Raw genomic sequence first — 16,838 nt, 5'->3', positions numbered from 1 at the left:
GAATATGGGACAATGCTGAAGTGCTAAAATCTGCTGTTCGCTTGAGGCTGGCTCCGGAAAGTACCGGAAGTCACATACACACCAAGCCAAAAAGAGCCATTTTCAAAGCAGAAATTAACCTATTTACAGCCTGGTTCAAAAACCGTCACCCGTCTGAGTCGCTAATTTTACTACTGGCATCCACTGCGGGGGGGATGTTTTTCTAACTTGCCCGTTAAGATCGCGAGCTCCCCTAATGAGAGACACAGCTGAGTGTCACGTGACCAACAGGCACCCTATGGCTGTAGTTGAAGCCCTTGCCACTACCAATATGGCCACTATAGCTGATGTGCTTCATTTTCCATTTCAGAATCAGACTGGTGACGTCGGTGAGACTACGTCCATGTTTTATACAGTCTATGGCTTAACGGGAATCTATACCCTGTACTTTTGACTGAATTCGGTCGGTACCTATAAAAGTACCTAACTCCTGGATCATTCTTGGAGCAAAGGAAAAGCAAAATGATTCACAAATATAAAACTCAACTCAAACTCAAAACTCAGGACAAAAGAAAGTGACAACAACCACAGCAAACAGAAAACCCACTACTACAGGGTTTATAATATCTGGGATTCCTTATTTTTGTCTAATGTGTTCGATTTGATAAGTTTTTTGGAGTTTTGGCTTCTTTGAAATGTCTGTCCAAGTTGTTTCATAAAGAGAAACCTTTGACTTAAATATTTCTTTCCTTCAGTGAAGTTGTGACCCCTTGTTTTAAAAATATTTCAACTCATTTTAAATTGTAGCTAATTTTCCCCTTCACCAAGTGACACTGAATGTTGGGTGGTAGGAGATTTTTGTGAGCTTTGTACATAATTTGCAGCATTTGGTAATCAATCAATCAATCAATCAATCAATCAATCAATCAGTCTTTATTTGTATAGTGCTGAATCATAACAAACAATATCTCAAGACACTTTACAAAAACAATACAAGATAAGGAGTCTTATCTCATCTTAATCCACCATGAGTACAGGACTTCGCAGCATTTAGCAAGTTACAATGGCAAGGAAAAACTTCCCTTTAACAGGCAGAAACCTTGGACAGAACCAGACTCATGTTAGACAAACATCTGTCTCGACTGTGTTGGTAATCTATTAAGTCACTAAGGGTGTATTCAGACCTGGACTGTTTGGTCCACTTTAAACGGACCAGGGTTCGTTTCCCATGCTAGTGCGGACTTTTCATGCAGGTGTGAATAGACACAAACGAACCCTGGTGCGGACCAAACAACCGGATCGAGACCCACGATTGAGGTGGTCTCGGTCCACTTCCAAATGAACTCTGGTGCGGTGCGTGTTTCTCCGCTGCAGGTCTGAATACAAACCAAGGTCCATCCGAACTAACTACAGGATACATGTGCCTTTTGGGCCTATAAAGCCACCGTAACCTAACCGTCTTTGGTTCATACCTGATCCTCCGTCTTCTGGTTAGCCAAGCTGTTGATAGCATGTTGTGGGTCAGGACACGCAGAGCATAGGAGTTGCTCTTGAAACTGAAAATGATTTTGCAGATCTAATAAAAGCACAAACACACGTTTACCTCCATTTCCAGGTCTGTATTCTGTGTGCCGCCTTTGTCAGTGCTGTCCAATGAGAGCACTGATCGTCACACATGTGGATGTGTTTACAGAATATAGTCCACTTGCAAAAAGTACAATCTGAATGCGAACCACACCAAACGAATAAAATAAAGCCCGCTTTTGGTCCGGACCAAACAAGTGGACCAAAGGACTTTTCTGGTCTGAATACAGCCTAAGTTTCAACAACTGTAATTTTACAGACAGTGACTTTATTGTTTGCTAATCGTATTAGGCCATGTGACAGAAGTGCATCAAATCAGCAAAACAGAGAGAAAACATTAGCAAAAGTTGTTTCAAGTACAGGCTTAGTATTGTGAAGCTGATACACTTGTACCGGTAAGTTAAACTTACTGCCACAGAAAAGTGGAGTTGACCAATCGTGTGTTGATGCCAGTGATGATCAGACAGTATTTTCCCTTGAGATGCCCAAAACTGAAACGATGTGTTAGTCAATCTGGACTTCCAGGATGTATTTATATCATCACATCACACCTTAGCCACATGCAAACTCAAACTCCGATCGTAATGGTTTGAAATGCTAAATGCGTCGTTTGCAAGCTTAGCAAATGTGACAAGGACTACAGTCTCCATACATGGGCCGAACGCTTAAACTGCCAGGCCAAATCACAAGAATGTGTTTGTGACATGAAATCAGTGCAGCTTGAGTTTCCTGGCTGTTCTGTCTCTTTGGTGTCGCCTCATTTCAAAAACATGATGTGCTTTTCTCAAAATAAAGCTCTAACTTGTGCATTTTTTATGATCATCAACGGTTTCAATCCCAGTCTTGTAAATAAATCAACAAGAATGGGAGATGTGAAAAGATGCAGATGTAGATTTAAAAAAAAAACAAAAAAAACAGGCTGGTGGGTAAGAAAGAGTGGTGTGTCCACATTATTCAAGTCTTATAAATCCTCAGTGTTTGCGTTGAAAACGTCTTGTAAAATCACAGGGAAAAAATCTCTGTTTAAAGGATGAAACACACAATAAAGCGTACTCCCTGTGCCTTTTCTTTCAGATGTCTTTAGCACACACAAACCAGAGAGAAAGATAATCAGAGCCGTGCACGGCTGCGTGTGCGCCCCGCTCACTGATCGACTGGGAAACAAAGAGAAGCAGCCGCTGGGTAAAGTTCATCCACAGAGAAGCGATTCATGTTTATGATCCTCTGTAACGCCTCAGATGTGGCTGCGGTCATGTTCTACATATCACCCACTGCTCCCCTGCTGGGAAGCTGTGAAAAAGGCTTTGAAGGTGTCGGATTAATTAAAAGGTTTCTTCAGAAACATGTAAATATATCCACCTGAACTGATTTCTCCCACCTCAGAAGAAGGAGCCGGAGAATTCTCGCAGACTTTTGGTTGTAGGTGTTGGTGAACAGAGAGCGCCTGAATGACAGCGTGTGGAATTCCTCACAACATGTTTGTGTTTCTCCACTGGGGCCGACCTGATAAGACTGTTTACATTCACCCAAACAGAACATGGAGATTAGCTGTTTTCTCACTGAGAGGGGAGCCCTGAAGGAGTTTCGTTGTACTTTAAAAAGGCTTTATCAGCAGCACTCAAATCTACAAAAACAACCCCAGAAACAAAAATCATTTCTCTTTAGAAATGTAACAGCTCTGAGGCATCTGATTTCCTAACTATTCCCTTTCTTTGAGATCAGGAAACCTTTTTGAGAGCAAACACAAAGAATGACTCACCTCCTGGCTCGGCGATGACTGTGGTGTTTACGTCCTTTTCCTTTGATGCAGCCGTTTCTGTCAGAGGTGTCCACGCGGGAGTCCACGGCTTTCTTCTCGAGTTCCCCAGTGTTGAGCGGCTGGAATTCTGTCGTCTCCAAGCTGCAAAGTGAGAGAAGAAGAAAATAATTCAATTTTTGCACTTTGTTGCAATGGCGTGCAGATTTTTTTAAGGGCAGGGAAAAAAGGCACTCACAGCCTGTTCTCGCCACTGAAGAAGACATATGATTATAAAGAGGCATGTTTTTATGGGTTGGGGGTTTTTGTTAACCAGGAGGGCACTCAAGCACATATTTTGACTCCCAAGAGAGCATTTTATCATCAGTTAAGTGTGTTTTTACAGCACAGTCATTAAATCAGGCGTTTTTCACCTTTGTCTTTTACCAAAAATTAAGCCATTTTTATCTTTTAAGCAGTTTGAGCAAGTCGCGGACGATTTTAGTTCTTCACGCCTGAACTACTGTAATGCACTATATACTAGCATTTCCCATAATCCACTGTCATGCTTACAGTTAGTCCAAAACTCTGAAGCACAACTTTTAACTTTGAAGGGACTGGTCCCACAGTACATCTCAGACCTCATCCAAATTTACACACCAGTGTGTGCCTGAGGTCCGAGGGCCAGCTCCAGCTCGTGCTGAATAAAGCCCTGGATGGATGGATGGATGGATGGATGGATGGATGGATGGATAGATAGATAGATAGATAGATAGATAGATAGATAGATAGATAGATAGATAGATAGATAGATAGATAGATAGATAGATAGATAGATAGAAAAGATAGATAGATAGATAGATAGATAGATAGATAGATAGATAGATAGATAATATAGAAAAGATAGATAGATAGATAGATAGATAGATAGATAGATAGATAGATAGATAGATAGATAGATAGATAGATAGATAGATAGATAGATAGAAAAGATAGATAGATAGATAGATAGATAGATAGATAGATAGATAGATAGATAGATAGATAGATAGACAGATAGACAGATAGATAGATAGATAGATAGATAGATAGATAGATAGATAGATAGCAATAAGAATCTCAGAACTTGAGGGTAGGGATATTAGTTCTGAGTTAGCAGCAATAGTAAGAAAGTATTCAGGTAGCAGCAGTTATGTCCAGTTATACTTTTATAAATATAAGTGAACAATAAGAATAAATAAGAGTAGTGCAACAGAACAATGTGGATTTGTTTGTGTCAGTTCAGTCCTACTTCCACCAAACAGTCTGGCTTAGATCAGCACAGTTTGGTACAGGTTGGCTCGGTTAAGCCTGGCCCTCTTTGCGTTTCCTCTGCCAACCATGCCCCCTCTTGGTAGGCAGTGTGCAAGCCAGATGCTGATAGCCACATAATTTCAATAACAGCATGACGGCATTGAAGCACAACCCAGTGTACCCTGCTAATAAATCCAATGAAGAAGAAAAACGTGACACAGTAAAAAAAGAGCTACAATGGAAGACATTCAGCAATTTGTCTCTTATTTTTAATTTCCATTGTGGCTTTTTGTTACAAAGCGTAATCAAGTTTTGTTTCAGAGAAGTCTGTGTGTCACTTGGAGAAATACACCCACTGTTGCATGGTAAGTGACGACTGATTTGACCACTCATCTGACTGCAGTGGTGTAGCTGTGCTGTCTACAGGACAATGGTTTTAGGGTGAAACACTAAAGTTTTTTATGCCTTTCGGCCTCGCGTTTACACGAAAAAGTGTTTCAGCGGGCCTTGAAAATGGCCTCCAGACACCGTTGCCGTGCAAACAGTAGTCTGGTGTTTTCAGTGGAAACGCTGACGCGCATACATACAATAGTACAACACTACCATTGTTATGATTGTCATGGTCTACCATGTTGTACTTGTGCTGTTGAATCTGCTGGTTGTCTTCAACAAAATGAGCATCTGTTGCTCCACTTCTGTTCTTAAGATTCGCCATTACACTAGATGATTGGCCCAACTCTACTTCAGTGGAGATCTGCCAAGAGAGGCTTCTGGACAAGACAGCTTTAGTGCCAACTACAGACCTGGCATGCATACGACAGCATTTTTGCGCTGTTTTTTATCACTGGTTGTCGTATAAATGGAGCCGTAGTCTGGCACCAAAAAGTGGGACTGCTTGTCTCGGTTATTTGGGGATCTGTCCCACGATTAGTCAGTGGAAACGCCGCAAAATGCGTTCTGTCCCAAGACGAACTGAACTGAACTGCTTGGTGGAAACGGGGCTTAAGACGAGACTTAAAACCAGGGGGGACAGGGTGTTTTCTGTGGTTGGCCCCAAACTCTAACAGCCCCCACAGCGGAGTTTTCAAAGTCTGGTCTTAGGATCCATTTTTATTCTTAAGCTTTAAACATGACATGAGTTTTGTGGTCCCCTGTGTCTTTTTAATTGATTGATTTATTTCTATTGTTTTTAGTATTTATAATTATTGCTTTTAGCTGATATTTCCTGTTTACGTAGGTTTTCTTGGTGTTGTTGATTTTTCTGGTTTTTGCACTTCAGGGTGCATTCCCCCACCCCTGTGCACACCACTGCTTTGTTGAGACTCTAGGAGTTGTCTACACAGTTAGCACTCCCATCCTACAATAGAGAGGAGGGTTTAGCATGCTTGGTTAGCCATGTTCCCTCTGGTCTGCTGGATGTGTGTTTTATTCCCCTCCATTTCTCCCTCCCAGCCATTCTCAGGGAAAAACTGGAGGTCAGTCATTTACCATTCAAATCGAGGTGTCAATTGAGATGTAGTTATTTACATGCTTCAGTTGCCCTGACATTTGAGGAAATGGTGTTTTCTATCTCGTGCTTTGCAGTTGCAGCCACGATAAATGCATGTTCATGAAAAAAGAAGGATTTTTTTTCTATTTCTGCTAACCCAGAGCGTACACGTTTTCAGTTTCAACATATTATTACAGACATAAGAAGCAAAAGCATAAAATTAAACGCCCAGCTCCATGTTTAAATACTTCCAGAAATGGAGGAAAATTATTTTTGGCTTCGACATAATGAAGCTTTAAGTCAGGTGTTTGCTAATCCGGCCTCAATAAAACCCTCATCCGTCGTCAAACGTTCCCGCAGAACGAATGACTAAATAAACTGAATGATTAGATGTGAGCACACAGTTCCAGCCCTGCTTATTATCCTCTGTTTTAGTCATGGGAGATTTGAGCGTAATTACACATTCTCCTCTTCTTCGAGTGGCTCCCGTCTGATCGTAATGAGAAGATAATCAGAGACAGAGATTAGGCCGTCAACGCCACCTCCTCCTCTCCCTCCAGCGACGAGCAGGCAGGAGCCGTCGCTTTCCATCTTCCTCACCTCTTCTTTCTTCTGCTCGGCGGCATCAGAGGGAGCGGCCCAGAGCAGGGAGCTAATAATGTAAAACAGCAGCCCGAGCGCTCCAACATGACCGGGTGTTTGAGAGGTGAGAGGCGAGATAAAGACAGGCAGCGCGAGGATGATTAGAGCCATCAAAGAGTATGGTGGCTGAGAAAGTCTTTGGATGCTGGGAGGTGGATCCGTGAAGTTCTCCTAGTTTCACACGTGTCTTTTGATAATGCTTCCTGCATCATTTAACTGATATGAACATCAAAGATGATCCCTGAAACCTCTTTTACTTCAGCATGTTGTGTGTCATCTTGGTTGATTGTCGGCAAACAGAGCATTCGCCATGACTCACAGCTACTATTTATGACTCTGTTATTACTGGATTTATCAGTGATTACTCCACCATGCTGTATGCTTTTAGTAATTTGCTTCCCGTCACGCCCCCTGCTGTCTCCTGTATTAGCATTTAGATTCATATGAATTTCAATGCTTTGTCTATAGACAGTCATATCTCATACCTGTAGGTTTCCTGAGTCTGAATTCATCTTAAATAATGAAAAATCAACAGAGGAACTTGAATAGACTTCAATGCAGTAAGGTAATATTAATAACTGCTTGATCTACAAATCGCAACACAACCTGTTGATCAGGAATTTGAAATGATACGGTAACAATGCCACCTGTATCAGTACTCAATGATACCAATTTTCAGTACTTTTTTGTGCTTATGTAATAAAAAAATCAACTTGTTTAATAATCAAGTATATTTATTTTTTCAATTTATCATATTTATTCTTCACTACATAACCTACCAATGCTGTGTTCAAGTCTAGTATGTAAAATCACCTACTCTTCCACCCCCTCACAGTCACAAGAGTGTGTTTAGGTACCTAACCATGGTACCTTTTGATTTTACGTGAATCAGTACCCGGTACACTTGACAGAATTCGGTGGACCTATAAAAGTATCTAATTCAGTACCCCTTAGGGATGCATCGATCCAATCCTGGTGTGAGGTATCGGTGCCAATCCAGCCCCTTAAAGCTGGATCTGGTTTCGGTGGGAAAGGATCGGTCACTAAAGCGAAACTATGATTTAGTCTACAAGGTATAAATTTTACAATCAAATAGTCATTTCTGTAAATTCTGAAGCATTTTTTTAACCAAACTGCTGTTAAACATTTAAACACTTATGGTTTAAATAAATATTAACTTCAGTAATTCCATATGTACTCATTTTTGTCTTTTACTTAAAACATTATCAGTCTTATCCCACAGTGGAGCATGCAGGTTATTATTTAACACTGGTTTCAGATCAGCATCGGTATCAGACGACACCCAAAGTCGATGAATTGATATCGGGACCAGGACCAGAAAAGCTGGATCGGTGCATTCCTTGTACCCATCCCTACAGTTGATGGGTTCGAGCTCAGCATTTTCCGTTTGGAAGCTACTGGGCTCCAAAACTTTAAAAAACTACTTTAAAATTACTGTTTTTTCCTCCTTTGAAAACAGATTCTTTCTCGGTTGATGTTAGATAATTTTAGAGGACAGACATAAAAATGCTTTTTGATCCACTGAACCTGAAATCCACAGCTCTGCTTAGCGAAGAGACGAAAACTTTACCAATATCTCAATATCTCAAGGGCTACTTACAAGATAACAGTTTAAGGATGAAATGAAAAAGTATCGTTGTGTTTCGGCTGCCCGTTGACACAGATCTAGAGTTTTAGCCGACCTAAAACGTCAACTCTTAAAAACAGCCTCCAGGGTGGATTTTTTCTGAAAAGCTGCTGGAACTGTTGCCGTGTAAACAGTAAGCCAGCATTTTCAGTAGACATGCTGAGCACATACAACAGTCCAACAGTACCGTTGTTATGATCATCGTGGACTACCGTGTTGTGCTTGTGCTGCTGAATCTGCTAAATCTGTGACTGTCTTTTAACAAAATGTGCATCTGTTGCTCCACTTCTGCTCTTAGTATTCACCAATACACCAGATGATTGGCCCAACTCTACTTCAGTAGAGATCTACAAAAAGCGGCATCTGGACAAGACAGTTATAGCACCACCTACAGGCCTGGAAGGCTTACTACAGTGTTTATTGTCACTGCGTTTTAGCGTCTTTAGATGAAACTTCATGTAAACAGGGCCTCAATATCTTTCCTTTTTTTCTTTTTCATGACCCTAACTGAACTCTAAATCCTACAAACGAAAGTTCCAGTCATTCCTGCTTTGTCTGTTTCAGGAGTTCAAGAAACAAATGACATTAAAGATTCACCAAAATTTTTTTTAATTCACTGTGATTGAGCAGTTCTTAGCTGTACTTAGAGGTCTCAGCCCACTGAATTGTTTATGCAGCCCATTCTTCATAAGACCCGAACAACCCAGAGTGTTTATCTGTCACAGAAGAACAAAACAGCTGAAATATTTGCACAGTTAAACGCTCTCCTCTCTGAGAGGTAAGTAGCCTACAGCCCTGTTTCTCTGCCCCCTCTCTGCCTCTTTGTTATTTTCTGTCACTCTCCCAGCTGCGGTTGATGACTTCTAAATGAAATCGATTTGCCATCACTGATGCACATACCCCTGATCCGGCTCTGCAATTTATGACCTAAACTTTCCAAGCTATAAGCGCCCCGATTTATAGCCGGCTCTTTGTATCTGTCAAACCACACCTCTCCCTCTTACTCACACACACACTAACACACATAAATGTACGTGCACTGAGTATCCACGCACCAAAAATCTGCATCAGTCTGAATTCATAACCAGGAAGTGATTAAAGGTATTTAAAGGGACAACGTAAAGCACCACGCTGCCAAAAAAGCTTGAAATGAATGCAAATACTGAGCAGATTAAGTTAAAGTACTTCATGACAGAGAATTACGTGGACACTAATCCCTCAAAATCCTGACTGGATTTGTTTACCGTAACGCAGGTAAAATGGAGTCATGGGCTGGGATCAGCTTTGCAGAAATCCTCACTGAAATGATGGGAGACGAAGTGATCGGTGAAAGTAAAAAGTATCGTGAGTGAGTAGAAATGCTGCAGACACAGATCACACCTCTTGACTTTCTGACCTCTTTTTCTCATATTTATTATTCTGTGTGTGTTTGCCGACCTCGGTGATGAATATTTCTGTCATGTGAGCGGTGACCGTGCTGTGACTGGCTCTTTTTTCACTCTTTGTCACAGTGGGAGCGTCTCACTCCTCTAGTCTCTGTCATACACCGCTGCTGTTCACCGTCACGTGGATGGGTAACAAATACTGACAGATGGTGCACAAAACAACAACACAAACAGGAAGACTGTGCTTTTCTTTCTTTGTAAGAGGGTGAGGATGTAAATGTCTCCGCTCTGTGTTTCTAAGTTTGGACAAAGAGAAGCAGAACTTGAGTGTGCCAAAGCTGTCCCCTCTTAAATACATCTGCTGTGCATCTAATTTGCCAACTAGGTTTCACATGGTGACGGCTGCCTGGATTAATTTAAGAGACAATGTTTTTTTCTCAAGTAGAAAATGGGACAGTCTTTTAAAGCACGGGTCACAGGGAGGTCAGGGTTGATGGTTTGGGCACAAAAAGCTGCACCACAACGTTCTGCTTCCTAATGATGTCAAAGGCAACTGAAGGATGTGGAAAGATAAAGTGATGCAACACAACATGTTTTTAATTCTCAAAAAATCCTAAAAATACTTTAATTTCAACTCATTTATCACCCTTTCTCTGTTTCAGTCTGGGTGCATGTTTGTCAGAAGAAGGAAGAAATCAAAAGCTTAAAATGAGCCAAGTGATGGCATGCACCTTTATTAGAAAGAATACGGTTCAGCAGGGAATTGAGTCCTGCCCAAATGTGTCTATCCTTGTGCACAAATCCACATTCTTAAGACTTTTTCTGCTAATTTTCTTCCACAAAAGTTCAACTTCTTTGTTTTCATTAGGTACATATTTGGTAGGAACAAAAGATTAGGCTGCTTAAGAGAGGTGCAGGCAGGTTTTAGTGATAGTAATACATTTAGGTAGGGCCTATCTATTTATATTCCAACAAATCAATACATCTATGCCCTTTAGCTTTCACTTCTTCAATGCAACCCTTAAAAGTCCTATCCAAGAAAAATAACAACCACAAAAAAGACCAAAAAAATTAAAAAATGTATATTAAAAAATATATATACATATATATAAAAAAACAAATAAAATAAAACGACTTAATAAAAGAAAAATGACCAAAAAGACAAAGTAAGAAAAACATCAAAAAAGACAAACTAAAAAAAAAATTTAAGCTAGAGAGATCAAGTTTTACTCAGTTAAACATAATTTCATTGGGATGTAGTGACTCAAAAAATGAAGGAAAAAAATCTCCACCAACTGGTTTAACTCAAAAACAAACAAACAAACAAACAAACAAACAAAAAAAACAGTCAACATCAGGCACATTGTATTTTACGATGCCAGTCCATAACCAAGTCCTGTCAAACCAAAACTCATTACAACTCTCTTGACATCAAATTTCTGCCCAAACATGCTGCACTTCCACATTTTATCTGTGACTGTTTACATGCAGGTTGTAGAGCATCATAGCATTGTTACTACAGTAACCTCTACTTAAAGGCCCAATTACGTATACATTTCCATACCAAAATGTTTACGTCCTTTTCCAACGATGTTACTGTCACTGCTCTCATGCTTTCATGTGTCCGGTATTTTAGCATTGCTGTCAACCAAATCCACCACAGGGGACAGCCCAGACTCAAAAGTTAATGACAACAACAAACTCAAAAAAAAAAAGAAATAAAACAAAAGGCAACTGTGGAGGAGTTCTGCTAATGTACCTCTAACATAAAAGACAAAAACAGAGGCAGCGTTGTAAAAGGCAGTGGTCGATGCGGTTGTTAAATACAATGGGAAAGTTCCCCCATTGTTATTTCTTCTTTTGGATAGTATCAGCAACACTTTGGTTGTGTCTGTAATGTATCTTGTTCTTTGTGTTTTTTACTATTAAGTCGGCCTCATAGCATTTTCACTTGAGTCACACCAACCAGTGTGGATGGAAACATTTAGTTAATCAAGGTCAATTATATCTGTTTTTAGTTTTAGTTATATTTTAGTTTTGTGTTTTGTTTTGGCGATATCACACAGAAAACAAATATACCTACATGTAATATTTATTCATTTAACATAGTTTTTAATTTTTATTGGAAACACAATTTTGTTGTGTTATTTAAAAACATTTATTTTTCGTCCCACCACTTGACTAAAACTATGAACCCCCATGTGGAAGGGCTTAAAATTTAAATGCATGCACCAAGCCACAAAAAGATGGTTTTAACTTTTTTTTTTTTTAAAGCCTGCTTCAACCCAGGTTGACTCTAAAAAGCTCATTTCTCTGGCAGCACACACTGAATATTGGTTGAATCTTATTTATAATTTTTTATTAACAAGGTTATTGTCCAACTTGACTGGCAGGTGGGTACTCTGTAGATGCCTGCATAGAGGATAAAGACACGCTTCTTACCTCATCCTTGCTCCAACAAAGCTGAGTTGAGTTCAGTATTTTAAATATGACACCTACCAATGATGGGTGTCAGTAGTCTGTATCAGAGACAAATGGATTTGTACGTTTTCTCTGACATGTTTTTGTCAAATAATTAATCTACAAAGCATTTGCCTAATTGAGTAATCATGAATTACTTGGTAGCAGCCGTCTCTTTTAATGTTTCAGGCCATTGGTTTATCCTTGTCTGCACAAATGCAAATGTGTTCCATCAGTGGGTCTGTTTTTTACAGCAACAAAGATGATAAAAAAGCAGCACATGTTAAATCTTTCTCTTTTTTTTCTTATCTAACCATCTGCCCATCTCCTGCACCTCCAGCACTGAGCTCAGATATTCATAAAGCATCATCCACTGCTGCAGCCACGGGAGGATCATCATAGTTTGTGTACAGTTTCATTGTCCACACCCCATTTACGATGTAAAATGGAGATAAAGTGCTACAATATCTGCCAGGAGCTGATCTGTAATCTGCCAGCTGCTTTACACAACAGCAGCTCCCCGCCGGAGGTTTCCAACACACACCCAGTGACATGGCACAGGTGTGCAAGAAGCATGCAGGCAGCATTAAAAGAAGCGGCGCTGCACTGCTCCAGTGTTTGCACCAAAATGTGTCAGAATCACACCAGTGATTAACTCGCATTGTGTTCTCACCTGCTTCAATTACAGTGTGTGAGACATGTTTACATCTGCTATCTGCTACTCCAAATTACATGTTTACTCAAAGTGAGTGGAGATTACTGTTTAACAGTTTGCTTCAGAAGGCCTCGTCGGGCGTTTGAATGTGTGCAGAGCTGAAAAAAGAATCAGCAGGGACATAATAAAACACACAGCACTTGAATGCAACCTTTTTCTTTGCAGCCCTTGTGTGGATATAAACCCCGCTGTGACGAAATGAGATCCTACAAGATAGACTTGAGAGATACTCGAGGGGCAATTGTACATTTTCTTTTCTGTGATTTCATTTTTTCCTTCAAGCACAGACAGATAAAAGTGCTCCAGCTCGCATGTGTAGTGCTTTCTCAGCAGTAGATCAGCACACATGCACAATTCCTCCTCAGGTCTAATTAATTTAAATATTAGTTCAGTTTGTTTAATTATACATGTGTACCCTATAAGTGTTTACTTGATAATCCACATACTCACAACACAAATTAGAAGAGAAGAGGAGACACTGTTTTTTAATTATTTACCCATCAGCCCTCTGGTTCAAACCTGCACAAAAGCTACATGTAACTTCCTAAAATCACCAGCAAAGACATCACTTTGAGAAATACTACACCTCAGTATGAAAAAGTACATAAAACCACTTCAACCACAAACATGTTTAACCTTAATGCTTCAGCTTTCACACTAAAAACACACAGGGTATTTGTGTTAGAGAGATTTAGAGAGATTTAGATTTAGTTTCAATGATATTTGGTCATTTAAAGAGTGGGTTGTGTCTGATACACTCATACCACCGATAACACGAAATGCAAAGAAATGTAAATAATTGTGTTATGGAATTTTTCGTGGAAGATGGTGCTTGAAAGCAGATCATTAAGTAGAAAAATTATTGTGTGACAACTTTCAGCATAAGCACTGAGTCCATTTGCACCATAACGCTACAATCGGTTGTGCAGATTGATTATAAATGCTACTGGGAAGAGCTACACATCTGCACAGAAACTAAACATTTCTGAATGCAAAAGAAGTCTTCAGGAACAAGCTTAAACAGTCGGTGTGTTTACATGCAGTCTGTAACCCTTTCATAAAATTAGCAATAACCAGGGCCATGTTAACACCAATAACCCTTTAAAAAACCTGAAAATCACCCCTGGGTTACTCTTTTTTTTACCCGAACATTTGGTCATGTATACGCCTACCAGGATATCCCTAGTAAACCTTAACTTGTGTTCTACTTATGTTCTGTTTGCAAGGAATTCTGGTCTTTTTTAGTGGTAGAAGTCCACCGTGCTGCTGCTGCTGCTGTTGTTGTTGCTACGGTTACAGCAAGAGGAAGCAGAGATGACGCACATTGCGTCATGACATTTTATGTGTGTCGCCGTTTTGATCGGGATAGCGTGTAAACAGGAAGAGCCCTGTTTGCTCACGCATGTAAACTTATTCCAACTGTTCCAGAAACCAAAATATTAACCTTAACCTGAATATTGACTGCATGTACACATAGGCACTGTTCTCTCAGGGAAACCTTTAAAAGTGGAAACACATTTTGAAAAATTGAGAAACTCTTGACTTTAAGACAACGAGTGAACAGCATTCAGGGTAGCATTCTGTGGGTCTAGACTGATTTATTGTAAACAGTGGGTTTGTTGGTACCTCAATGCTATCAAGGCAGGCAGGGTGACAAAAAAAAAGACGATACACATCAGCACAAAAACTGCAAAATGCTGAATGATGTGGAGGTCAAACAAAGTTTGAAGTCCTACATAAGTAGAACTTTGATTTGTTCACCAGTGCAACTAATAATCCAAATTTTATCTTACTTGACAAAATAATTTTATTGACCAAAAATGTTAAATTACTACATGATGCTGCAATTAGGCTGTAAATTATCAGCAGTTAACAAGAAAATGTTTCCCCTAAGGTAGTTTTAGACATCTAGGAATGGGTTCTCATACTTTTTAGAATGAACTTCCCAAATAAGTAGTGCCAGAAACCTGTGACACCCTGTCATGGGAATACACCAATAGACCAATCCAAAAAAAGTTCAAAACAAAACAAAACAAACAAAAAGATAATATAATTTAGCTGATTGTCAGAAAATTAAAATGGAGCCCATGTTTTTGTTCCATTTTTTGGAACAAAGGATAAACTAAAAAAGCAGTCAGACCTCCACCAAGCATATTGTGATTATCAGGCAACACTTTAGTCCTACTTTAATGTTATACTCCCTTTCAGCAGACTGTGTGCTACAATTTGGTGTTAGTTGCAGATTTGTATGATAATTTGTTTCTTGACAGTGTTGAAAATTATGATGACCCAGTACATATTTCATATTTTGGATCTTAGTATCCAGAATATTGGCAGGATCTGGATCAAACTTTTACATCTGTCAGAAATTATGGAGACCTTGTCTTTTATCGTTTTGCAAAACAATCCGACCATTCATGGTGGAGTTATATACACATATTGTGAAACAGCCCTATTTCACACTGATAAAGAATCCTTTAAAAAAGTCCTGGGTCCAGACAGTGATCCAGATAACCTCCAAAATTTAGTTACGTCTTCCTTATCCCATTTTTAACATTTTCTGAAAATTTCATCGAGATTCGTTTGTTACTTTTTGAGTTATATTGTTCACAGACAATAAAACTCGAAGGTAAATATATGTATAAACACAGTGTCATTGCTCAAAATTTTAACCAAATAGATTTTAGTTAAAAAGTCTGTTCATTGCCATGCCACTCTTCAGCTCCTCCGTCCCATTCAGTGCTGGACTCCTGCCTGACAGTCCAAGAGAAAAACAAAGTGTGGCAAATTAGTTGGAGGAGATTCATGGAAGGATCAATGCAGCTAACCCTAAGCTACAAGAGGAAAACAACATCAGGCGATCAATGGACGATACGCCACTTTGAGTCGTCTGAACAAGAGGATGAAGAATTTAAAGGCAAATAAACACAAATCAGCTTTTTCCTATTTCGATTTAGGGAACCTTTTTTTTCCCACAGAGGAGAGTTCTTAAGACATGAGCTTGTAAAGAGAATGTTGAGCGACCTTTATTCTCCAAATCTGTTTAAGTATCAGGAAAATGTGCAGAACTGAGGTGTTATTCTGTCCTTCCTGCTCCACAGATGATTTAAGAGTTCCCAGGCTTCTCATGAGGCTCAGGCAAGCTAATAAACTTTTCATTATCCCCGTCAGAGCCACCAGGAACAATTGATTATCATTATTATAGGAGTGATGATAGTTGAGATAATTACCAGGGAGAAAGAGATGATCTACTACTGCAATTATTACCCAAACAGGGTGGTCCTCGAGCACTTTGCTTTAATTTACACTCAGTGTTTACCCAAGACTCAGAGTCCGGTCCAGGACAACTTTATCATCACCCCTAGGACTTGTGCATGCAATTACACCCACAGACAGAGACGTGAACACACCTCTCATAAGAACAACTGTCACTGTGCTTTCCTGTTTAGACTTTCAAATGCAAAGAGGCGCACGTTGATTAAATGTTAAGATATTTGAATAAACAAAAACTGAGGCTTGCATCAATTAAGGGCTCCAGAAAAAGATGCAGAAGTTTGATCGCTAAGGGGGCCATTAAACCTCGAGGATTTCATTAGGAGTCTGCACTCAAAGCTTGACATTAAGGAGATGACATTCAGGAGTTTTAAAACGCACTTGATCTTAAATGAGCCTCTGAAGGATGTGGTATTTCCACTCCAGTAGAATCACAGATCTGACTACTGAACACATCTCCCATTGGAGCTTCAGAGGAAAAACAGCAGGGGTTCATCACGTCCCTTTAAAAAGTCTGCTCATGTGAGAACGCTGTTTCTTTTCTCATTGGTAAGAAAATAACCTCGTGTCCGCCCTTCCCCCACACTGAGGCGATTTTCTCCTTAAAGCACGCAGATGGGTAATAGATTTTTTGG

At 39.8% G+C, this 16,838-nt stretch overlaps 1 protein-coding gene across 1 annotated transcript in view; it reads right to left on the bottom strand.

Moving 5' to 3' along the window:
- Nucleotides 1-16,838, bottom strand: part of srrm4 (serine/arginine repetitive matrix 4) — a 101,471-nt gene that overhangs the window by 31,975 nt on the left and 52,658 nt on the right. The window contains exon 2 of the mRNA XM_074669635.1: nucleotides 3,323-3,463. Coding sequence (XP_074525736.1) covers nucleotides 3,323-3,463 — 141 coding nt within the window. The remainder of the gene's footprint in view (nucleotides 1-3,322; nucleotides 3,464-16,838) is intronic.

This window comes from Halichoeres trimaculatus, unplaced genomic scaffold (genome assembly GCF_033239565.1).
Source record: "Halichoeres trimaculatus isolate MK-OKI-2021-1 unplaced genomic scaffold, fHalTri1.1 fHalTri1_scaffold_5, whole genome shotgun sequence".
In the NCBI taxonomy this organism is placed as follows: domain Eukaryota; kingdom Metazoa; phylum Chordata; class Actinopteri; order Labriformes; family Labridae; genus Halichoeres; species Halichoeres trimaculatus.
The sequence above is the reverse complement of the archived record's forward strand: the minus strand, read 5'-3'. Positions and strand labels throughout refer to the sequence as shown.